Source organism: Delphinus delphis, chromosome 8 (assembly GCF_949987515.2).
Source record: "Delphinus delphis chromosome 8, mDelDel1.2, whole genome shotgun sequence".
NCBI lineage: Eukaryota > Metazoa > Chordata > Mammalia > Artiodactyla > Delphinidae > Delphinus > Delphinus delphis.
In genome coordinates, this window is record NC_082690.1 from 21,070,080 (window position 1) to 21,096,533 (window position 26,454).

Sequence of the window (26,454 nt, forward strand, 5' to 3'; positions counted from 1 at the left end):
AACAAAAGTAGAATGAATATTTCCCCTTCTGCTTCTACCCTGCCTAACTTTACAATAAAGATCACAAAATACTAAGTGGATAGTTGACAACAGGAAGCACTTTTATTAAGGTATAATAACTGTGAGGACTTAACCAGTTCTTATCTTTATGGATACATACTGAAATACAGATAAAATGTTATAATATTTGGGATTTCCATTAAGTATGGGATGGGAAGGAAGAGTAGGAAGTACAAAGGAAATAAAGTAGGACTTAAGTTGATAATTATTAAATTTTCGTGATGGGTATATGGGAATCATATTAGTCTAATTTTGTGTTTGATTGAAAAGTACGTGGTAATTGTTTTTGTTTCTGTTTTTCCCCTCAATCACAACAAAGTTAATCCACAACCTCTGGCAGAACACAAAGTCATAAGACATTTAATTGCCATGCGGAAAAAATTATATTCAAATCTTCTGGATCACCAATGAGGATATGACAGTTATTAGAGAGTGGTTTTGTTATTCTTTATCTATTTCATGGAACGGGGGTAAGGCTTTTTTCATAAAATAGGTTTGAAGTATAGATTAGTATTTTAAAAACTGAATCATCTTATTGCTCCTTTACTTCGTTCAATCCCATCCATCTCCCTGCTTTGGGTTTGACGAAATACGTATGTGATGCTTCTCACTCATCTTAATGCCTAGACACACACTTACTGAGATGCCTGCTTCCAGCTCTCCTCCACTGTGTGCCACTCCTCGTCTCAACGTAGGGCCTTACCCACCCTCCTTGCTCTACATGTTTGCTCTGCCTGGCACCCCCGACCTGCCCCTGTGCCTGGCCACTTCCTCCCCATACTTCAGGTCTCATCATTAATTTCACGCTCCCCGAATGCCTTCCTGGACCCTGAGACTGTGTTGAGTGCCCTTCTTATGTTCTTGGAGCGTCAGTGTTCATGCTAATGGTTGTTCTCTCCTAAACGCTCCTTACCAAAAGGGGGCTCAAGCACTGTGATCTAGAGGACAGCTGTAGTCCTTCCACCAACATCTCTCAGTTCTCTATGAAAACTTAAATCCATCTCCTCCGCTCCAGCCCCTCTGCCAGTGCCTGCACCACCCATGAGTCACACCACCATCCCCTACCTAAACTTTTTCAAGGGCTTCTCAATGCCGCCTTCCTTAGTTCATGCCCCATTTTTCTTTCCTTTTGCTTTTTTTGTTTGTTTGTTTTTGCGGTACGCGGACCTCTCACTGTTGTGGCCTCTCCCGTTGCGGAGCACAGGCTTCGGATGCGCAGGCTCAGCGGCCATGGCTCATGGGCCCAGCCACTCCGTGGCATGTGGGATCCTCCCGGACCAGGGCACGAACCCGCATCCCCTGCACTGGCAGGTGGACTCTCAACCACTGCGCCAACAGGGAAGCCCTTCCTTTTGCTTTTACTATAATAAATACATAACATAAAACTTGTCATTTTAATCATTTTAAGTGATGCATTAATTATATACATAATGTTATGCAACCATCACCACTATCTATGTCTGAAATGTTTTCATCACCCCAAACAGAACATCTGTACCTATTAGACAATAACTACCCCTACCCCGAGCCTCTGTAATCTATTTTCTGCCAAGGACAGGGACTGTCTCTCTCTGTGGATTTGCCTGTTCTAGAAATGTCATGGAAGTGGAATCATACAATATTTGTCCTTTTGTGTCTGGTTTATTTCACTCAGCAAAATGTTTTCAAGGTTCATCCATGTTGTAGCATATATCAGAACTTCACTACTTTTCATGGCTAATATTCCACTGTACATATACACCACATTGTGTTTATCCATTCATCTGTTGATGGACACTGGGCTGTTTTCCACTTTTTAGCTATTGTGAATAGTGTTGCTGTGAATGTTGGCATAGAAGTATCTGTTTGAGTTCTTGTTTTCAATTCTCTTGGGTTTACTCCTAGTCGTAGAATTGCTGGGTCATACGGTAATTCTATGTTTAGCCTTTTGAGAAATTCCCCTTTTGATAAACATAAAACTCTCACACCTACCTCAAGACCATGTCATGCTGCTTCCCTATCCCCCACGTGAACTCTCTCCCTTGAGAACCATGTATCTCTAGAGAACATGCAAGAGGCTTGGCCCAGCTGGCAAGACTGTCCACAGTTGGCCTCTTGTCTCCCTTTGCCGTCTCATCGTCTTCCTCTCCTTGGTCTAACCCTGGTGAATCCGTGTGACTTTCAGAGGCTACGCCTCCATGCCCTCTCCTTCTCTTCCTTCACCTACTCTCTTGGAAGAAACTGTCCAAGTCTCCTTCCTCGATCTGCTTGGGTCTCCCACAGCACCATCTCTGCACCAAGAGGGCAAAAATTACCACCACTCTGAATTGTTCAAGAGGAGAAAATCCATATTGGCCTCTCTCAGCTCACAGACGCTGCCATCAGCCAAGCCTACATCGTATAAAAGCTCAAGGAAGTCTGGAAACAAAACTTTACTGGCATAAAATTTCAAGGTCAAACAGATGGCGGTGGGTTACCCAAAGGAAGTTTCATCTATTTAGTGTAATAAAATGCTAGCATAAATATGTGCTATTGATCTTTAATATGCTACTAAATACCATATTTAACATTTCATTTGACTGCTAATGTCTCAAGGAAGGGGATTATGTTTTTCTAATGTAAGCTTTTTTATTTTGAAATATGATACACAGAGAATAATGCATTGCATGAAAACATACGGCTTAATGAATTAATATAATTCAAATATAATTCAAAACTCAAGAAACCACCACCTAGTTCAAGACACAGAATGTTGTTAGACCCCCCAGAAGGCTTGCATGTGACCCTCCCCAATGACAACCCCTTCCCTTCAGGCAGTTATCTTTAAGGGGGTCTATATCTTTAAAAAATAAAGAGCTCCACCCTAGTCAGGCAACTGAAAGCTTATGAAAGAATAAAGCAATGTTCAAACTTTTATACCATGGAGTCTCACGCTATGTCATCAACAGATGTGTTGGGTGATGCTTAGTTTCATAGCTCTATATTTTATACCATCTTTTGTTTCATCTACCAAAATTAATTTTAATAAAATAACAAATTTCTCTTTGGCTTTCATAGATTCCACTGGGAAAAAAATCTCTGGTTCATTTGTTTCCCTCCAAATGACAGCATATGCCAGCTCTGTGTGTGTGTGTGTGTGTGTGTGTGTGTGTGTGTGTGTGTGTGTATGTATCAGCTTTATTGAGATATAATTCACATATCATATAGTTAACCCAAATGGACTATACAATTCAATGTTTTTAGTATATTCACAGTTGTCCAACCATAATCACAATCTGTCTTATTTTAAAACATTTCATCACCCCTCCCCAAAAAAACCCATACACATCAGCAGTCACTTCCCGTTTCCCTCCAACCCTCCAGGCCTAGGCAGCCATGAATCTCTTTTCTATCTTCATGGATCTTCCTATCCTGGACATTTCAGATAAATGGAATCATACAATATGTGGTCTTTTGTGTTTGGCTTCTTTCACTTGGTATAATGTTTTCAAGGCTCATTCACCTTATAGTACATATCAGTACTTCATCCTTTTTATTTCCGAGTAACACTACATTGTATGGATACACCACATTTTCTTTATCCATTTATCAGTAAATGGACATTTCCGTTGCTTCTGTTTTTTTAATGGTTCAGTGTTCTTTTTTTTAATCTCCCTATTTTACTTTTTTAATATCTATTTATTTATTTATTTGGCCACGCCAGGTGTCTTAGTTGCGTCAAGTGGGATCTTTAGCTGTGGCATGCGGGATCTTTAGTTGCAACATGCAAACTCTTAGTTGCAGCATGTGGGATCTAGTTCCCTGACCAAGGACTGAACCTGAGCCCCCCGCATTGGGAGTGCAGAGTCTTAGCCACTGGAGCACCAGGGAAGCCCCCAGTTGCTTCTATTTTTGACTATTATTAATAATGCTGCTATGAACCTTTGTGTACAAGTTTTGGTACAGACGTATGTATACACTTAGAAGAGTGAAACTGCTGGTTCATGCAGTAACTTTATTTAAGATCTGCCAGGTTACTTTCCAAAGGAGTTGCACCGTTTTACCTTCCCACCCGCAGTGTATGGTGGTTCCAATTTCTTCACATCATTGCTAACATTGTTATTATGTCTTTAAGTATAGTTGATTGATTTACAGTATTATATTAGTTTCAAGGGTACAGCACAGTGATTCAGTATTTTTGCAGATTATATTCCAGTATAGGTTATTGCAAGATAATGGCTATAATTCCCTGTGCTATATAATATATCCCTGTTGCTTATCTATTTTACACATAGTAGTTTGTATCTCTCAATCCCATACCCCTAATTTGTCCCTCTCCCCTTTGGTAACCAGAAGTTTGTTTTCTATGTCTGTGAGTCTGCTTCTGTTTTGCATATACAGTCATTTGTATTATATTTTAGATTCCACATATAAGTGATATCATGCGGTATTTGTCTTACTCTGTCTGACTTATTTCACTAGGCATAATATTGTCTAGGTCCATCCTAGTGAGGGTGAAGTAGTATCTCATTGTGGTTTTGATTTGCATTTCCCTGATGGCTAATGATGCCAAGTATATTTCCTGTGCCTATTGGCCACTTTTAGATTAGCTCTGGGTTTTCACAGATGCCCTTTATCAGACTGAGGGAGTCCTTCCTATTCCTAGTTTATTGAGTGCTTATATCATGAAGAGGTGTTACACTTTGTCAAATGCTTTTTCAGCCTCTACTGGTCCCACTTTTTCAAACTACATCTTGGCTCCTGACATTCTTTAGAATAACAACCCAAACACACACTAAATGTGTCTATGAAATATTCTGCATGAGCCCCAATTAAACACAATTTCCATATACATGAATATTGCAGGAAGCAATTCAAATAAAATAAATGGTATCATCAGAGGATCTGTGTTCAACTGTCAAATAACCAAATCTGTACAATATTAAAGAAGGCAATAAAAAGGACTTACACTGAAGCCAAATACACCAAAGGCAAGTAAAACCTGCGGACAACTTTTTAAATCAGTTAACCACCTGCTAATATTCAACAAAACCATTTAGAATAATAAGCTTTGTCTCTATGATTTACACATAATCATTTTGTCAAAAGATGTGTACACAGATAATGGCACATTCCCTCCCTTGTAAAATTCAAAGTCTAATTGGGAACGCCATAGACTGTGCAGAATTTTTTTAAAGATGCTAAAAACAAGTAAAGGATACTAAACCAGCCTAAAGTAACAGACCTCCAAAATAACTAATGTACATGTCAAGGTTCTGGAAACTATACTGGCTCACGAGGCTGGTGCCAGCTAGAACTGAGTAGAATTAGGAGATCAGGAAAAGGCTTCAGGGAGATGTGTTTGACCAGGGAAGGAGAGAAACACAGATGAACTAAAAGTAGCTCACCTAATAATGAGATCTTACTAAGAGAAAGCCTCAATAACATTAAGAACATTTCTGCTGCTTATTCTCAGTGTTTATTTTTAACCAATGAGTCTGAAAATACAATGAAGCAAAGATGCCATTATTAAAATAATTTCAAAGAGATCACTTAAAATCAATTTGAGGGGCAAATTATATCTGCAAGGTGTTAACTAAATAACATATTTTCTCAAAAAAATGCTACTACATAATTCACTTAATTTTATACTATGTATCTCTACCCTACACCCCAAAACATAAACACTAAGATGCAGACCTTTTTTGGTTCATGTTTAATTCCCCTGAGATTTCCAATATTATAAATATCGCAAAAATCTCAATTTAACTCTTTTGGGATTCAGAACAAGTTCTTGGAAAATTATAGAGATCTACAGGGGCATCGGTTGCATCCGAGGAAGATGAGGCCTCTCCTCTTCACCCCAATGTTCAGGATCCTAACCCACTGGGATTGCACCACATGAAATGCAGTGGGCAAAAGGGACTCTTCTTCCACAAAACACTGCACTAATTCTCCAGCATTCAGCTTCTCCACTTGAATGGAATAAAAACCCTTTTGACAACAACAATTACAATCCCCCCATTTTTTTCTCAGGCACACTATTGGACTTCTTGGTGCATGCACAATGCAAATAAGGCAAGCTTCCTTTCACAGAGTGATTAATATGCAACGACAGCCTGCTTTTTTAGGAGGATGTGAAGAACCACCAACAAGCTTTTCTAAACCCAGAGGTTTCTACAATTATTTCCACTGTTTATTTTTAAACAGATTACACAATAACAATAACGCCAAGTGCTTTGGCTCTAATTTGCCAATATTTTGTAAACAATGACAATTTAGATTTTGAAACTTTTTGTATTATATTTAAGTCTATGGTCAACCATGGATGCCAATATATTAATTTTTTTCCCCCAAATCTAGGAAACTCACTTGTGTGAAACAGGATTCAAGCTATACCTTCTTTTCAAGAAACAGCACTTCATTTTTTGTTGTTGTTTTTTTTGTTTTGTGTGTGTGTGTGTGTGGCACGCGGGCCTCTCACTGTTGTGGCCTCTCCTGTTGCGGAGCACAGGCTCCGGACGCGCAGGCTCAGCGGCCATGGCTCACGGTCCCAGCCGCTCCGCGGCATGTGGGACCTTCCCGGACCAGGGCACAAACCCGTGTTCCCTGCATCGGCAGGTGGACTCTCAACCACTGCGCCACCAGGGAAGCCCAGCACTTCATTTTTAAATAGCAAGACCAGACTGGCATATACCTTTGGCAAACTCGTGATTTTTAAAAATTTATTATAAATTCCAAAATAAGACTAAGAAATTACATTTTAATGGTAACCCATCTAACTTATATGTGTGTGCCTTTATAAAACTTATGATTTTTACAAACTATTGTTAAATTCAATATAAGGCTAAGGCTATGTTTTGATAGAAAATTAAATGGAATTTGTTCAATAAAACAATATCACAAAGAAAATGGAATCTACAGATTACATACATATGCACATTTAATCTCAAAATAATTTAGGAAGCATTTCTAATCGCATGTTTCCTTGGTGACTTCTACCAAAGTTTCCAAGAAAATGCAAACTAGCAGATATAATATTAGACTTTCCTTAATAAAAATTTTACTTGTGTCTCTTTTTTGGGGGGATGGCCTCTCTCCATCTACCTAGTCTCAGGAAGAGATTCCAATCATACAACTACTTGACTTTCCCGTCTAATATTTCAAACAAAAAAAATCATCAACAACTCAAATGTTTTGCTCTGGATATGAATTTTTCTATTCAATGTATTAAACGTCAAAATGTAAATTTGATTTTTATGTTCATTTTTTTAAAAACCTCTATAGTTAGAGTTTTAAGACACGATGTTATATATGGATGAGACTTTTGGCTTCAAACTGAATTTCAGTCAAAATATTTCAAAATTATATGTAGGTCAATACTAATTATGGCCTAAATCAAATCCATCTTCTTGCCAATAGACCCAAATCCCAGGGCATGTGATGACAGGACAAGAGGAGTTGATTGTGACACCTGCATATCATCAGTTTTCTTCTAGGATAGATAAGAGCATCATTTCAGGGACATCAGCAAGTCATTCAAGTTGTTTCCTTGTGAAGTTGGAGTGTCTAGCTAGTGCAAGTCCCTTACCTGCCCAGATTCTCCAGACATCACCAGATACGTAACCAACCCCATATTTATCACCACCATATTCACTGTAGGTTTACACTGTTTTCTTCTTTTGTACCTTTAAATTCCAAGTTAAGAAGTTTGTAGTTACAAAAGAAACAGACGAATTTATTTGTTCTAGTCTATAAGTAAATAAAAAGATGAAAGTGAAGACTAAATTAACAGTGGAACTCCTCATTTTAAATCTCTCCTGTTGAGTTAGTTAAAAGAGAATACAATTTTAAACCCACTCATTACAAACAAAAAGTTTAATATTTAGAAACTCATACCTACATTGTTAAAATAATTATACATACTTATAATTTATGTTTGCTGAAAATATACCGCACTAAACACTGATTGTTATGGTATTTAAATAATACAATGTAAATGCCCGAGGTTGTCTGTGATAGCTATTCTCTTAATATTGAACAGGGCAGCAAAAATATAACAGAGTAATATATCGATTTACCTCCCAGTGACTTCAAAATTGTCTGGTGTAAATATCTCTAGAAAATCAAATAATAAATGATTATCCAGGTTTCTTATTTAGATACAAAACTACTCTCCAATACCTAAATCAATTAATGTGTGAAATCTTTACCTTCTAAAAAATAATGCCTAATAATGGCTGTGAAGAACTATAAACCATAAATATATTCTTTTATGAGAAGGGAGGAAGGGGAATGAACGGTCTGCATGACCAGTTATCTTAATTGAGCCTGACCAGTAATTTAAATTCTGATTCCAAAACCAATTTAGCTGAAAATGACCTCAAACTGTAATCAAGGGCAGTTAATGGACTCATTTTCAATCTCTTATCTTCAAAGAATATCACACAATGTCCCTTTTTTGCTTCATTATGACAGATGGTTTTCTTGGATGAAAGTTTTAAATTTTAAACATGTCATGAGTAACTTTAAGTTACATACACAAAAGGGAAAATCTGAGAAAGGAATAAATAACTCTCGGTTATCTTTTTTCTGACACTTCAAGGTTGTCTTTGGTGTCATTCCACAGGAATAAATACTACAAATGTAACCAAAAACAGTTCAGAAAGTAGTTTAGAATTTTTTACGAAACTACTGAATTCATTCATCTTAGACAAACTACACAGAACATAGTAGTTATTCCGTAAGTACTAAATTAAGTGAATGTTTCTGCTACCCAACAAGTCTGGGACACAGCCATTTGCAAATGTGTTCATGAAACTGCTCTTATTCTGGTTCGCAGCATCACTGCCAAGCCCATGTCTTTATATCCAAAAAAATGTGGGAGCTCAGGCCACCCTGGCATCTTCTGAGGGCTCCTTAGTTCAGAAAAGGTTCTTCAACAATCTGAGACAGGCCCTAACTCCCTGAATTGTCAACTCCCTTGAAGTTGCCTTAACATTCATCTTCTTAAGTCTTTGCCTTTGATGCACCCCTGGAGCCTTTACCTTTTCCTTTAAGAACTGTGCAAGCTTCTTCCAATCTCAAAAATTCCATACTAAACCATGTGAGATAAAAGATTTCAAAAATAGGCTTTGACTTGTACCAATTATGAACACTGAAAGAGACGGGTCACCCGAGGGTTCTCACAGTCTGCTCCAAAATTAAAACTCACAATTCCTCTCTTACCACACGCCTTCTCACACCACTAACTTCAACCCAACACACACACACATGCACACACACACACACACACACACACATACACACACACATACCCCATAGGAGGGTTGCAGCCATTTATCTTATCTCCCATCCTGCACTCTTCCTCACGCCAGTAAAAGACTGCATTTTTATTAATGGAGAGTTAAATCACAGGGACTTTGCTCTTGGGGATACCAGGCATTGTTGAGGGCAGAATGCCCCACTGCAAACTGGAGGATTAAATGAAATCTTGACAACTGAATAAAATACCCCCAAACCATTTCTCCCACTCAGCTTAGAGAAAAAGAACAGTCAGAAGACATACCCTATAATTTGCAAAATGTTGGATTCTCTTCAGCTGATCAGCACAAGACAAAACGCAGGTACTAATGAGTGGATGCAGACGTCCCCCACCCAAGGGACCAGATCTCTGCAGAATCACTCTGTGGTGAAGCCCACCCACATGGAGCTTCCCCACAGCTTTTCAGTGTCTCACCCTTAATTACCCATAGACAGCCCGGGACCATTAGAATTTCAGAAATGAAGTGAGACAATATGAAACACAGCAGAGATACTAAACCCAACAATAAAGGGGAATTCAAAGGAAAAAGAGACAATACAGGAAGCAGGAAAATTTTCTAAAATACTCAGCAATATAAAGATTATTGCATCAAGAAACAAGACGAGGGTGCTACCAAAGAACATCAAGACCACATAAAAGCTCTTAGAAATTTTTACTATATGCTTATATAGTTATGTGTTTTATATGGTATATATGTCAGCTGAATATAAAATTCAATAGAAATATTGGCAAAAAACTGAGAAAACCTCCCAGAAAATAAGGGATGGGGCCTGGTGAGACAAAGAAATGAATAATAAGAGATAGAAGATAAGAAAAGTCAGATAATCAATCCAATTTCTGAATAAGAGTTCCAGAAAAAGAAATTAAAAAGATATGAAAATAGCAAATAAATGAGGTAGGACCATTTCTCTGCACTGAATGACATGAATTTCCAGACTAAAATGGCCCACTGAGAATCTATCCCAATAAATGAAAACAGACCTACATCAAGGCACATCATAGTGAAATTTCAGAACACTATAAAGAAAAGATCCTAAAGTCTCTATAGGAGAAATAAACAAGTTTCATACAAATTATCAGGAATTAGAATGCACTGGCTTTCACAAATGCAACACAGAAAGCTAGAAAACCTGGAGCAACACCTCCAAAACTCTCAGGGAAAACAATTTCCAATGTAGAGAATTATATATCAGGCAAGTATAAATTAACTGCCACCAGCCTAGAAAACTTATAGTCTAGACTGAAAAAAAAGGGTTAGGTCTAGGATACGTGTCTGAGAGGAAGAAAAAAAATAACCATGTTTTAACATATTGAGAGGGGATATATACTTCAGTTTGAGAACTTGACCATGAATTAATGATGGGTATGTAGAAAACTAAGCTAAAGAAAACTGAGGCCATAATAAACTCCAAAAAAATCCAGAAAACTGTAGAAGGAATAAAATCATAGCATACATCAAGGCTCAGCTGTGAAAAATAGTTACTTGGTCATAATAATGTAAACATTAAATATTGGTTTAACCAAAAATAGAAAAATTGCTATATTGGGAGGCCAAGGTAAAGGAAGTAGGAGGTGGTGGGCAGTGCGTACAGGAAAAAGTCAATAAATAATACCTGAGACTGAAAATTAAGAAAGTATAAATATGGAGATAAAAAATGTGGAAACAGCTAAAGGAGTAGAACGTGGTTACTTTAGGGGAGTCAAAATCAATGGTTGGAGGGGTAAGAAGGAGTAGAAAGGGTTGGGGAAGGGGACTAATGATTTTTGTTACAAGTCTTATAAAACTGACTGGTTTTTTTGTTTTTTGTTTTTGTGGTACGCGGGCCTCTCACTGTTGTGGCCTCTCCCGTTGAGAAGCACGGGCTCCGGACGCGCAGGCTCAGTGGCCATGGCTCACGGGCCCAGCCGCTCCGCGGCATGTGGGATCTTCCTGGACCGGGGCACGAACCCGTGTCCCCTGCGTCGGCAGGCGGACGCTCAACCACTGCGCTACCAGGGAAGCCCAAAACTGACTTTTCAAACATGGACATTTCATTCTGCTAAAAGTAAAAAACTCGAGAGAGAAGGGAGGCATGACAACCAATTAAGTCCAATTGCTTGACTAGGTAGGATCTTTAATCTCAAGATATATTTAGTATAACTTAGCAGAGAAGAAACAAACTAGCTGACCCACCTTATCTTAATGGTAAATAAATAGCTATGGGCTTCAAGCCAAGCTGAGAAGCCAAACAGTATAACGAAGTCAATATAAGAATGAAATATGAAATCTCCTTTGTCCTAAATCCTTAGGGATTAGAATGTGTCATGAGTATATTTTCCAGATGAGTAACACTAACTACATTGCCTCTTTCATTCCAACTTGCCAGTGGTGAAGATAATGGTACCTACGTTTGTTTGATTTATTTTTCCAACTATATGGAAAAACAGTCTTAACTCCTTTAGCACCTAGTACAGAGCTGAACACTAAAGACACATGCTCAATAACTGTGTCCATATAATTGTTGCCTGCTGCTTGAAAATGAGGTTTAGTCATAAATAGGCATTATTTATACTACACTGTGTTAGAGACATGCCCTTGGCATTTGTGTTGTATAGGGCTTCCTTTTAAGCCAAATACTAAATGGCTAGGACTGACATGTTTTTTTGTGTTCTTGAGTCTGATTCATAATTTTTCCATCCATTCAAAGTTACTACATCTTCTTACCATCAGTGTACCTGTACCTAGTGGTCATGTTTCATTTGATTCTAATCTGAATCTAGGAATCTTTATAAATGTGGCAGAATCTAGGAAATTAATTAAGAATATATGGGCTCTTTGTGAATAAAGGTTTAAGGGCTTTTAGGGCTTCCCTATGAGTCAAGTGTGTACAATTCAGTGCATGGGCTTTGGGGATGTGTATTTTGGCTATCCAGAGGCTGAATTCCTTCACTTCTTCACTCTTTCCCTTAATTCTTCATTCTTCATGTTCCAAAAAATAAAGGTTGCCAGACAAATGATTTCCATATTAATCAAGTATCACCAGTAGGTTCTTTATCAGCAACCATTACTTCAAATATTATGGCTCCACCATTGACAGATTTAACATTAACTCTATGCAAATAGAATCTATATAAACCAATCTGTGTTTTAAACTTCCACTTTTCTCAAAATCAAGATGACTTTGCTTTCATGGAAGGTAAAGCAGCTAAGCAATCAGCCACAGCGTTTCCAACTCAGTTGCAACTCACGGTGAGTTCAATGCTGAACTCTCAGAGGATGAAAAATAAATGGAAAATTTGTGATTCTAATTATAATCAATATCTAAGTCCAGCACTAACTGTACACCCCTTCACTGTGAACTTTAGCAGAAAGAAGGGAAATGGGGGAAAAATGACTGAGTTTACTATGTGCCAGACAGTTGTATAAATTACCTCATTTTGTCCTCACAACAGCCCTTTTAGGTGGGTATTATTATCCCTGTCTCACACATAAATAAACTGAGTGTTGGAGAGATTAAATTACTGGATCAAGGCCATGGACAGCAGGAGAGCCACCTTTCAAAATCAAGTTTGATATAAAAGACCTACAGAGAGCGCCCTAAAATATGCACTGCCGCTAAAACACCAAAAAGAGATGCTAAATTAAGAAAGGAAGATATTGGGGGGGGGGTGGGGAGGAAGGTCCAAGAGGGAGGGGATATATATTTATACATATAGCTGATTCACTTCATTGTACAGGAGAAACTAACACAACATTGTAAAGCAACTATACCCCAATCTAAAAAAAAGGAAGATAATTTATAACTATAACTTAAATCAAAGTGTTTGTATTGAATTTAGATCTTCTCATGCTCAGGATAGCAGATCTTTAAGGTTTCCATTTGTGCCCTAAATCTAAACATCATACAGCAACTGCAGCTTAAGTGGTGATGGGCAGTCTCTCATGTGGACAGAATGGACACTTGCAGATGAAATATGAATAAAAGAACATTAGAAAAGTGGTCAATCTCAACCATTTCCACTCCTTTGCTGATCTGATCAAAGCAACGCATCCAATATGTGACAGGCAGAACAGACTTCAAAAGATTCTGCATGAAAAGTAATGACTAATGGGCATGGGATTTCTCTGGCAATAATAAAAATGTTTTGAAATTTTTTAAAAGGTAGGTGCATTGCCTCGCCAACCTCTTCTGGCTCTCTCCCTCAGTGTGCAGGTACCTGTGCCCAGATGGCCCTCAGCTTAAAGCCTTCCCAACGAACACCTCTTCTCCCCTTCATTTTGGTCAAGTGCCCGGGATATCAGCTCTTACTCAGTCTTTGATTCTAAGAACTTGAATTTCACCATCCAGCTGAAATTATTCTAAGATCACCACTCTCCTCCAAATCCAAAGATGCTACTCGAGTCTCATCCTCCTTATACTCTTACCCACCTCTTTTTTATTGCACTATTTGTTTTGCAATCTGAACATAAAGCTCATTAGAGAAAGCTCAGATAGTATAAAAATTAATCTTCTTCCAGTCTTAAGAAGTGAAAGAGATTTTTTAAAACAAAATTGGGATCATGCTTATAAATACTATTTGTTTCCAACTCTTCCACTTAACATTATCATCCTTCTCTTACCTAGGCATTCATACCACGAGGCTCTGGTTACCTTTTTTTGTTCAATATCACTTTCTAAATTATGGACAAGATACCATTCTAGATGCTACATAAACACAACAACATAAATACTTCAGGTGTGATAAAGACTCCACAATGTACGTGTTCTAATTCATGGTGTTTTTCTCTCCACCAAAAGAGGATAAAAATATAGACTACTACGACTCTCAGTCTTCTTGGTCTCCTTAGCTGGGCTTCCTTGCAAACACCCAAGTAATGTACCTCTCCTTCCTTTACAACCTCCTTCAGAGCTCACTTACACTGAGAAGAGTTCCAATCTCTCCTGGTGCACAGGTAATCTTTATCCTGCCTCGACAATCTTAGCCACATTTCTGGCTTTAAATGCCACCTGGTATTCCCAGTTGTCTTTTCTTTCTCCACTAGACAGTAAGCTCTCTTGCTATCAAGGAATTGTACTTGAGAGTTTTGGGGTTTTGTTTTACATCTGCAGCTAACAGATTTCGGAGATGCTCAGTAAGTATTTTCACTGTCACTACTTCTCTTCTCGTTCTCCCCCCAAACCCATTAAATCTCTATCCTGTCCCTTCTCTGCACTACAGATAGTTTTACCTTTTCTCTAGTCCTATATTCCTCCATCTATGAGGATTAGCTTTCTAACTTTTTTGACCTGAGTCATAACATGATATATGTTTTCCATCACAACCGGGTCAACAAAAGTTTAACAAAACAATACCTACCCTCACTACATAAGACATACTCTCTTTTCTATTCTATTCCATTCCTTCTTTCTTCCTTTTATTCCTTCCTTCTTTTTAATGCTAGTGGAAGCCAACTGAATAGATTTCACCACCCACAACCTGCATACAAGTTAAGACACTAGGATGCCCAAATTTTTTCTAAAACCTAATGCGTATAAAACTGAGGTTATCCATCTTTCATCCAAGGTAACCCCTCTTCTCAATTCCCCGTCATACTGACAGTACCATGATTATTTCATTACCTTGGGTTTGTAGCTTAAAATTATTTCTCTCTCTCAGTCAGCTACCATTTTGGACCTAACATCTACCTCTTCTGGTTGATTTGTCATCTCCAACATGTCAGCTGTGTGTGTCCTTTTTATCCTTATCCAAAGCCATTACAAGTGTATCTGTTCTTTAAAATATATCGCAGTTGGATTTCTTTAACAAGCCCCTCTGATATATAGAATTTAATTTTTATAAGACTTTTCAGCTACGCGTCTATTAATAAAAGGTAGAGTTGTGAAGTGTTTTGGTTTGCAGTGCATTCACATACATTATTTTATTTGCTTCTCCTACTCAAATGAGGAAATTACAGTTCGAAGATATTAAGTGACTCACACAGATTCACTAGGCAGTTGGTGGCAGAGAGAAATCTTCAACCCAAATCTTTTTAATCTAAGCCCAACAGTTCATTTCCCCACATACACATCTTCCTACCCCATCAAGCAAAAGACTTTCATTAGACTTCACTGGCCTTCAAAGCGGCTTCAACTGGCTCTCCTATCTCCTAGCCTCTGGGTCCTCCATCATCTAGCTGATTTTTCATAATGCAGCAAAAATCCTTTTACCAACTCATGATTTTGTCCAGCCACTATAGTGGCTGCCGCATAAAACCAAAACTCCCCTTAAGGACTGCAACGATCTCTATTGATTTGCTCCTACTTAATTCTCTGCTGATTCCTAGCTGGCAACAAACACACAGCCTAGCACAGCAGACGTTCAATTGCTGTAGTTGACTATACTCTTAAATATTTTTTTAAATGATTTCTCTTACATCTCCAGCAGCACCCTCTCCTTTGCGCAGCATTTAAAATTTTAATAAGATTTGTCCCAATATCCAATCTGCTTTCACTGCTCTTCAATACCAATAATTCTCTAGCTAGATGCTTCTCCTCCTACAGAGAGCTGGGTCCTTCCTCCTCTGATTTATCCTTATGTCCCCGGAGCTTCAGATCAAGTACTAGCTCTGCCACATCTTTTTCCAAACATTTAAACCAACCAAGACAATTTTTGCCTTTCCGAACAATTCTCACAATTATTACCCGTCTCCTTCCTTCTAGGCACTTATTCACATAGTACCTTTCAGGATTAAGTGTTTGAACAAAGTAAGTGGTTTCTCCCCAGCCATCTGAAAGCCTCTGCAGGCCTGGTATAACTTGCTTAAATGTATTTTGTTTTTCCCCTCAGCCTCCAGCACAGAACTCTGCACATCACATTCACAGCACACCTGTTTAATAAAGGTTTCAAATAAAACCTCCATGCAGGATGAACCTTTTAAAAGAAGGTATAGGTATATTGAGTACCTACAGCATATTACCTGTTTTACATATGTGATTTTATATAAGCTCACCAAAATCCGTAAGGGAGGTGTCATTTTCTCCATTTTACACAGGGGAAGCGGGCTCAAAAGGGCAGCACCTTGCAGAATGTCAGTGACAGTGACCTCAACCTAGACCTGTCAGACTCCAAAGCTCTTGATACTGCCCTCCACCTACCACTGCCCGCCTCACTTCCATCAGATCGGTCAGCCCAGAAGCCAAGCAAATTCACATTTGCTTGGCTCGTATTCCAAGGCTATATGTATTCAAATTATCCTAACTTTAAAAAAGGATGAAATTCAGCCAACGAATGTTGTTATAGTCCCAGCTTCACCTGTGTAAATCACTTACCCCTTCTTAGACTCAGTTTCTATTTCAAGACCTAACACAATCTGCCCTTAGAGAACTGGTTTTTCTCCTCACATCTGGCCACTTCTCCCCAGGTACCCAACACTGTTCCCCAAACGTGGCTGTATATATTCATATCTCCGTGTGTTGGTTCTGCTGAATCACCTCTTCTTCCTGTTCCATCCAGTGAAGGCAAACTGGTGCCCCACGCCCAGCTCAAGGGAGCCCCAAGCAGAGTTAATTGCTTCCTTCCTTGTGCTCCAATGGCATTTAATCCATGTCTCTCTCTATTTGTAAGTAGAGTATGTCTCTCCCCAACACTAGATGGTAAGCTCTAGAAGCAGAGGCATATCTTACTTGACTTCATAACCCAAAACTGAGCACAATTCCTGAAACTATTTGACCATCACAAGGTTTCAGGAAGGTTCACTGAATTAAGGAAGTCAGGAATATTTGTTGTGATTCAACCAATGTTTGTTAAGTAGTCAATCAACCATGCCTTAAAACGAGAAGAGCGTCTGTCCTTCCTACTTCACAGAGAGTTCTTTAAACGTTACCTGCTCACTCGCTCAACTATCCAAAGAAAGATTTCCCCCCCGATAATCTCTCATAGCACCCTTCTCCTTTCCTTAGTTTTTAATCAGAATATATAATTATAAAGATGTGTGTGAATTACTTTGCTAATGTCTATATTCCTCCACACTATTAGACTAGAAGCTCTACATAGGGATGATGTACGTTTAGGTAACAGGGATGATGTTATGTTTAGTCTACCACTGTATTCCTAGCACCCAACACCCAATAAGTGCTTGATAAATATTTACCGAATAAAAGATATGAAGATTAAAAGATATAATGCGTATCAAACACTCTGTGAATTGTACAGTGATGATTAAGACACACTTACTGGGATTATATATTCAGTTTATTCCCTCTTTGATAGCTAAACCTTCAGTCTCTTCTCCAGTATCATATGCCTTTAGCTGGCAAACCTCTTCCTGCCTCACCAATAGGGCACTTATGTTTGACTCATTTGAATAATAATATCAGTTACCTTATTTTATTCCAGTTTGTAATTTACAAAAAATATCAGCAGTGAGACATATTAAATCACCTCAGATCTCACCTAAGATATTCTATAAAATAAAGGTCAAATAGCTTTTTCTTTTCAAAAATAACTTTGATTTTGATACATGGTTCTAATGTTCAAAGCAGCACACAACATTTACAAGGTACATGTTTAACACATTGGAACAATTAGCTTGTATTCTCAAGCGAGTGGGCCCAAGGAGACCAACACAGTTGCTATGGCAGGTCAGAAGTTTGCATGGGCTCCTCCGTTACACAGGGTCCTTCCAAGGCTCTGGGGGGGATGGGGACCTGATGACCTGTTCTAACGGTCGAAAGCAAGAGAGTACTGAATTTTCCTTAAAAAGGGCATTCAAAATTGTAGACCTTTTGGCCCCCATGAGACCCAGATGCATCCCTGTGCTAACGGCTTTCAACCTCATAAGGAGACCCTTTTCTCTCTGAAGTATTCATAAACCAACAAGACACGCAGGCATATTTAAAAACAGATTAAAAAAAAATCTAGTTCTCATCTTTGAAGTAGAGTTCCTATTACATTCTTCTTAAAGTCTGTCTAAAACAAGACCATTATGTCTGAATAATTATTTTTTCTAGCTCCATATACATCCCTTTTTCTCCTTAATAAGCACAGCTCATGTGCATTCGAAAATATTCACAAGATCTCTACCAAGTAGGTGTTATGAATTTTCCCATTTCACAGAAGAGGAAACAAACTTAGAGAAGGGAACTGACTTGCCCAGGATCAAAGAGCTAATAAAGGGTCTGTGTGCCTGGGATTTCACCCTAGGGCCCTAGGCCGCTGGCCACACTTAATCTCTAGGCTCTCTTACTCACAGGGTTCCTTGACAGCAGAAATTAGGTCATCACGGTGCTTTGTAATTCCCCACAGAGCTGATGATAAAAAGCTGGCACTCAACATATTTGATGAAGTATTTAAGAGAATACCTATTGTAACCCAATCTCCAACAGTGTGATACCACTATGAATATTCCTAAATGGTGAGGTAATCAGATCTCTCAGGAATGATACAGGATGGAAAACAGGGCCAGATGTTGCCAGGGTTTGCAGCTCCAAATCAAAACTACTCAGGGAGAGTATCCAGTGGAATACAAGTTGTACAGAGGCCTTTCAAGTCATACCAGTGAGGCAATCTTTGAATTGAAAGGCAAGCATATTTACATATATCTGAGAGAAAACGAATGCCTAACAGGTTTATTAAAATCTTTTTTTAAATCAGAAACACACATACACAACATAGACCAAATGTCTTATCCTTCTAGTATAGTTCTCTTTGAGTGATTGCCTGGAAGCTAAATTAATCCCGCAGGAAGGGAAAAGTGTGTCTACCTAACTGAAAACAGTGAACTCAGTGGCTGCATGCAGACGTGGCCTAACAGTGTGATACAATGAAAGTGCCCGAAAAGCCGCCATTTGGCACCCAGGCCAACATCAAAAGGCAAGGCCCCTAATGAGGATCTTCAGCCAAGAGACAGCATTTCAACACCGTGAAATAAAAGAGTGTAATGGCACCACTGGCAACGCCAAATAATTTATGTCCCTCTACATCAGCAAATGGTCTTAAAGTTTGGCACCAAGAGGTAATAACAAAAAGGGCTAGAGTTGACGTGCCTCTGACCTTCAGATTGACTTCGGCATTGCACTGCTCTACAGCAGTAAGTACATCTACCTGGATAATAGTTTCACTACATGTTTTTTTCATATGGAAAACTTGGGATCTCACAGAGACCTATTCACTAGGACTCGGAGAGGTCCTTGGGCATTCGCTCTTCCTAAGAGGCTCTCTGACAATATTGCTCAGAGACTCACCATTTGAAGAGATGTATAAAATTCTCCTCTGAATCGTATTATTTCTTCCTTTTTGACTAAAGGAATCTTAACCTTTAGTCTTCTTGATTCAAAGCTCAAAGAGCTATTATCATTACATGGCCTGTTGAGTCATGTTTTCAATTTCGTTTAATTTGTAACTCATTTTTAAGACTGGAAAAATGCTGCGTATAATTTCCTGTCACTTCTTTTAATGTTCCCAAAGTTTCTTAGCCTATATATCCGTTAGGTGACTAAACCGAAGAATCATCAGTTATGGAATTTACATTAAAATATTTATATTGACAGCATAAGACATGTGTGTACTCGGAAGCTCAATACTTAAATAGTGCAGGAGAGCCTTTTTAAAATGCCTTTGTCTTCTCCCAGGGTGACGGTTCCCAGACGACTGACGGGGGCAGGTGCCAGTCCCTTCTCTCCCCTCCCTGTCGATTGGTTCTGCTCTCCAGCACCACAAACCCGAGATCAGCAGGGAAAGTTCAAACCGTTCTTTAGCAACAGGTAGTCGATCACTTATTTTCCACCAAGACAGGAAGAACTGTCTGTAAAATATCTTTGGAGGTCTGCCAGCAGCACTGAAGTCCCTTTCAGTCTGGAAAGCAGCCCCAGTTCTGTAACTCTGAAGACCATAAACGTGCGGAATTCATCAAACTAATATTAAATAGAAGCTTTGTCGCCTTAAAAATTCAGTGCTTGGATCAGAAATTCCAAAGCCTGTATTTCAAGCAGTGTAAAGTTTACAAGATGCTGTCTGTAATTTACAAAACTGAGTTCTGCAGCAAATAAAAACGTCTGTCATGTCTAAAGATTAGTATTTGAATGACGAAATGGTGCTATTTTGAAAGGCAATTAAGATGTTGTTCCCTATTAAGAAAAAATATAGATTACTTACATTAAATGACATATTACCTATTTGAGGAAATCAATTAATGATAAATGTATTCCAAAGTAAAGCACTTATGCAAAACTCAGAATTGGGGGTTCCAGTGACTAATTTTTCTCTCTTCCTGCTGCCTTGACTAAGCACCTACAGTCCTTGCAAACAGCATACCCACACCATAATTTTTTTTTGGCAAACAATTAGTGCCTTAATTCTTGAACTATCAAGCTCGAGAAACAGTAACCACTTAAATCAACAAACCCTTAGTTTAATCAATCAGCATAGAGACTTGGATGAACCTCCTTTATTAAACATGCATGTGTCCTGCTGTTTTCTGCTATTTTAATATTATTTTTTAAAAAACAGACCCTGGGTAAATGTATCTGGAAAGAAATCATCAAGTTCAGTGTGTTGGGGGAAGACAGGGGGAGCTTCTTGAAAACTGACTCTAAAAAACAATGTTAAGTGTTAGACTAATGAAAACTTAGCCCCAGTTGGCAGATCTTTAGAATCTTTGTAGTGGGAATAGCAACTCAAGAGCTATTAAACACGTGACAGGCCAAGCATCCACAATGTCTGGATTTTATTCTCTTTTCGTTTAATTCTGTTGAATTTTAAATAAAGTTTAGGTTATTTTCAATATTTTAAAATATGCTAATAGTTGTTGAAAGAAAATTAACTTTTCGGTTTTTGGACAGAGTTGTAAAAGGTTTCCCACATTCTTAAATATGGCTTTATTACATTCCGTTAAATTTTGTTCAGAAAGATACATTACTGATATTAAAATGAAAACCAGTGAAAAAATATAGCTCACCATAACTGTATTCATAGCGAACTCCGCTGAAACATACCTTAATTCGTTTAGTAAATGATATTATATATACTATAAATACAGTGCAAGCTAGCTTTTGGGTAGCAAATGTGTTCTTTGTTCTTAATCTGGTGCTACTTGTTAGAAAAGCAGTCCTGATCACTCCTTGACTCTTCCAAGTTAAACTGGCAGAGAGGATTATAAAATTATCAAATAAACGTATGACTTAACAACCATTCCAGATCATTCAATCAAACGATTTTTCCACAAAACATCTAAAACTGCAGTTAGAATAAACTCAAATTTGCTGTGTAATTCCACAACGTTTCACTTTGTTCCTAAGGAGCAGAAGACACCAAAATGACAAAGGGGCAGCAGACCTGATTCCTTTGGTATATTGAGCACACCTTACATCTAAATTTTCATGTGAGCCCAGTGGAGCAGAGACTGAGCAACCATTGTCCCTGGAGACAACAGAACACTGCAGGCCAAACAACAACAACAACAACAAAACGTATGTGTGTGTGTTTTCGTTTTTATTTTCGTCCTGATCCTTTGACTTGAACTCTACATTTTTTTTAAGCTATGGTAAAAACAATACTTTAATGGAAAATTATTTCTCTTTGGAAAACCACTCAACTTCTTTCTTTTGTTAAGCAACCTTGTATGTGTTTCCCGTTCTGCCTTCTTCCCATCCTCACGTTACTAGGGCCAGGAACGAGGACGCTTTCCTTCCAGAGAACACCGGTCAGAATGCCACCCTTGCCTGGGCAGCCTTGAATATCCAACCTGGAATTCCCTGGGGATCCCAACACCAAGAGTTACACACATCACGACGCTGGAAAGGACGTCTGGTCGATCCCCCCTAAAGGCCTACCAAAGATCAGGTCTCTACCGTTACGCCCCCATCTAGAAGAGAGGACATCCCAGACACACACCCCCGCGTGCAGTGCGGGGAAATCGCGCCCGGGAATCCCACGGACACGATGGGAAAGGGCATGCCCGGGCGGGGGGCGGGATGCTGACCCGGGGACGGCCGGTACAGAGCGAGAAGCCAGCTGGGGTTGGCCGACCCCCCTCCCCCTCCCCCTCCCCCTCCCCCTCCCCCGCACGGGGTTCCTCACCACCCCTGCCAAGGCTCCGCCCCCGGCCCGCCCAGAGCTTCGCCCCCTGCCCACTGGTCAGCGCACGCGTGTCGGTGCGCCCAGCCTCTGCGCCCTCCCAGGCAGCACGCTCCGGTCTGGACGGTTCCGCGGGCGTGTGTGTGGCAGAGGGGCGGGAGGGATGCTCCAAGTCGGCGTGAAGGAGGCACGAGTGGGGAAGCACGGGCGGGCCAGACCAGGAGACCTCCCGGTAACCACCTCGACTCCATTTTATCTCCTCGGAAACTGGGCAGGCTGGGGACCCCGTCGCAGGGCGGGGTTCCTCCCGGCGTGGGGCGAGAGAGACCGTTACGCTGGAGCACCGGGAGACTGTCCTGGCAGCTCCCGGCCGCCACCCGCGCCGAAATAAAAGCCTCTCGCGGCTTCCCGCCCAGCCAGCCTCTCTCTGATTGGTCGCCATGGGAGGGACCCGAGTTAGCTGGAGGTGGCGGCGGAGCGCGGCTCTCGTGCCGCCCGGGGAGGGGTCGCGTTGGGTGCTCCCCGGCCCGCCCCGTGCGCTCCCCCACCCAGGTTCGGCCGTCTAGGGCAGCTCTAGCGGCAGCTGGCAGCGGCGGCCACAACACAGAGACCCCTCCGCCCGGCTTTCCTCGGGCGCTTCCCAGCACACGCCCCCCACCGAGAATGTCTGCCCACCCCACCCAGCTCTCTCCGGTTCCTGTTCCTTTTCTTCCCCCTCCCCGTCCGTCAGCTCCAAAACGCAAATCCTGGGGTGGGGCGGGGTGGGGTGGGGTGAGCAGCTGGAGGGAAGGGTGGGCACGCACTGAAGAATCTTCCAGGGAGGCCGGGATGGAAATACCCCAAATGAAATAAACCTCCCTCCCTGCCGCCAAGGTTTTATGGGCGGCGGCGCAGCCTCCGCCACCCGCGGCAGCATCACTACTGTCTTCCTCCCAGCTCCTATTGTTCGCACTTTGCCAGGGTCGGGAACCTCGCCCAAAGAAAGGAGACTGGGGCGAGGTGTTTCGGGCGGCTACCTGCCATTCTTCTCTCGCACCACGCAACATGGGGCTCGCGGTGCGTGTGAAGGCACACACGCGCACACACGCGCGCACACACACACCAGGCAGCCCCGATCACGCCCTCCTCGCCCTCCGCCCCTCCGCACTTCCTCCTGTCAAAACGCGGCGCTCGATCCTCCCATCCCTCTTGCTCCGGGCCGAGAGCAGGCTTTGCAACTAACCAGATATTTGGCAAATGAAAAACTAACGTCATACCGACGGGGGTGCAACAACGGCCACACAGCCCTGAAATTCTGCCCATTTCGCCCCATTTTTCAAACCGTTATTCGGCCGGGGCGGGGGCTAAAGGCGCAAAGGCGGCGAGCCCCACTTTATTAGACCCAGGGAAATAACGATCGGGGGCGGCTGCCCCGGCCTTATTGTTCAGTCTTCGCGGAACCGGGGCTGACAAGCCCCTTCCCCACAGAACCCGAGCCTGTGCGGCTGCACCACCGAACCGCGGCCTCCCCCGCTCCGCCGCCCGCCACCCGCCTTCGGGGATGGAGCGCTGCCCATCGCCGGCGCGGCCGCAGCGTCCCGGGAGCGGGCTGCTCCGCTCCCAGCGCAGCGGGCACACAAAGTGGGAAGGGCGGGCGAGCTGGAGGGGCGCCTGGCGCTCTCTACGCGGGGAGGCTGCCCCAGTCCAGGCAGCCCGGGAGGGTTCGGGTGGGCAGCAAGGGCGACGCGCTCCTTCCTCAGCTCAACGAAAATGACCACTCTTAGCATTCCATGTAAAACCACCCCAAATAACAGCGTTCCTCGGGGGGAGGAGTTGGGGGAGGGTGCAATTAGCAAATCAAATTGCGAATATTAATTTTGAAAATGTACCTGCAGTTCCCAGGAAAAACAAAGTCCAGATGAAATCCTTAGTTTGCAGCATTGTAATGTGCTGGCCGGGAGGGATGTTCTTGCCGCGGTAAATTCTCTGCCCCCCCCCTCCCTTGCAGCGAGTGTGGACGGCGGCAGAGCAACAGACCTAGGGGCAGACAATTGCCAGGCTGAGTATTATTATTTTTGCAGAATTGTTTCCTGCCAGCCGCTGCCGAGCTGCGTTCACGCGCTGATCGGAGAATGAGTGACAGTCCCAGCCTCAGCACATTCGCAACTCGGAGATCCTTGCGCTGGCCCGGGTTCGCTTTGATGGAACTGGGGATGGGAGCGGGGGGCGGGGGTGAGAACCTCACTGTGTCCTTCCACCACGCCGGCCACAAATAGTGCCGAACATCAAGGAGGTAAGAGAGACAGGGGAGGCAGCTGCGGCCGCCTGCAAAACCCGGCGTGGAACTGCCGGAGGAGTCGGGCTCTTTCACAGGCAGTCTTCCAGGCAGAACTGGGATTTCTTCTTTTCACACTTCTCGCCTGTGCCTCCGCGGTCCTTGCTGCCATCCAACCTTCCTTAATCAGGAAGGTAGGATACTTTAATAACTAGTAAATAATAAAAGTAAAATTTTGGGTTTGTGTAGGGTTTCAAAGTTGTCGAATCCTTCATTTAGATCCTAAGATCCTCGAATTATAAGGATAGCCTAGGACTTAGTTGTTTTAAGTGCAGGAAATTAGAAATTTGGAGAAGGAGGGGGATTGCTGTTGTTGGGTTTTGTTTGTTAATTTGTTTGTTTGTTTTATACTGGGTATGAAGTGTGCTCTCCCACAGAGAGGCAGCAGATCTCAGGGGAAGGAGGTGGGAAGCAACTTAAGTTAGAAGGAAAACGCAGATGTTTAGAAGGGATTTTCAGAAATAACTACAGGAAAATGTTTTCTTGTTTATAAATGCTGGAATCTGTGGCCTCTTTATAAAGATAACCAAGATTTTTTATGTAGGTTTTATGGTATAGGCACAATATTAAATAATATTTTCTTACAAGGGCATACAACCTCAATTCTTAAAGATTTTAATATAGAATATCACTGAGGTACCAACGCAAAGAGTTTCAATGAATCTTCCAGCTGTTATTTTAAACAGAAGAGGGTGGGGGAGCAAGGTGAAAATAAACATGTTTCAGCACCTGAGCAGGGTTTGAGTGTTTACGGAACAAAAGGTGAGGCAGAAAAAGGAGCTCACGGTGTCCTAGATGCTGGACTAGCCTGCTAGCCTAGCGCCGTGAAACCCTCCCAGAGGAAGGCTGCCTGTCTATGTTCAAAGCACCAATGCACCAACATCACCATGCACTCCATTTTTCTTTAAAGGTCAGACTCTCCACTGCTGTATCACTCTTTAAAAACCCATTCTCTGCTGGCTAGCCAGCCAGTTACTGGAGAGGCTGGCACCCCACCCCCTCCCCTCCTGTATACTAAACCCAGGTGGGCCAAACCAACAGGCTGAAATACAGGGGCCCCTGAAAAGTACTTCCTCCCCCAAATCTATCTTTCACAACATTTATTTTTGTAATATTTCCCTCATACCGACGATAAATAATTTTAAAATACAGAGAAGTAGAAAGAATCCCACAGATTCCAGAGATACCCACAGATTTTCTAAGTCTTCTGTGTATGCATATGATTTTTATCACTGACATAGTGTAGCAGCGCCTAACGTTTCATTATAAGCATTTTTCCAGTTTGTTAAAGAGTCCTTTGAAATCTTTTATAGCTATGTAGTATTTCTTCATATTGAGGGCTCTTCAATGGTTTCTCCACTGTTGGATATTTAGATTGTTTCCAGAGTTTAATAATATCAGTAATGTTTTTTGAACATCTTTTAGTAAGTATTTATTGAACAACCACTGTATTTAGTCCTGTGCTGGGTACAGTGAATTATATAGTTGTTGTTGTTGTTTTTAATGGTTGCTGTATTTAGCATATTTGGCTTCAGACATGAGGTCCTGCTAACATGTAAAATTGCCACATTGGCCTGGTAAATGTAAATGGGTAAATATATTAGACTCTTTCCTAAGGAAGAGGTTTTGATAGCAGGGAAAGATGGAGAGAACAGGCCTGAGGGGAAAGGGAAGAAAGTAAAGGTTGGGATACCCAACATAAATTTTTTCTATTTCTAATTTTACCAAGAGTGAGAGACACACCCTTCTCTGCAAACCTCCCTCC

The 26,454-nt window shown here is 41.2% G+C and overlaps 1 protein-coding gene across 12 annotated transcripts in view; it reads right to left on the reverse strand.

Annotated features, from left to right (window-relative positions):
* Window positions 1–24,476, reverse strand: part of NCAM1 (neural cell adhesion molecule 1) — a 317,743-nt gene extending 293,267 nt beyond the window's left edge. For all 12 annotated transcript variants that reach the window (XM_060017948.1, XM_060017951.1, XM_060017947.1 and 9 more), the window contains exon 1: window positions 24,244–24,476. In XM_060017948.1, coding sequence (XP_059873931.1) covers window positions 24,244–24,295 — 52 coding nt within the window. In that variant the 5' untranslated portion in view covers window positions 24,296–24,476. The remainder of the gene's footprint in view (window positions 1–24,243) is intronic.
* Between the last annotated feature and the right edge of the window lie 1,978 nt (window positions 24,477–26,454).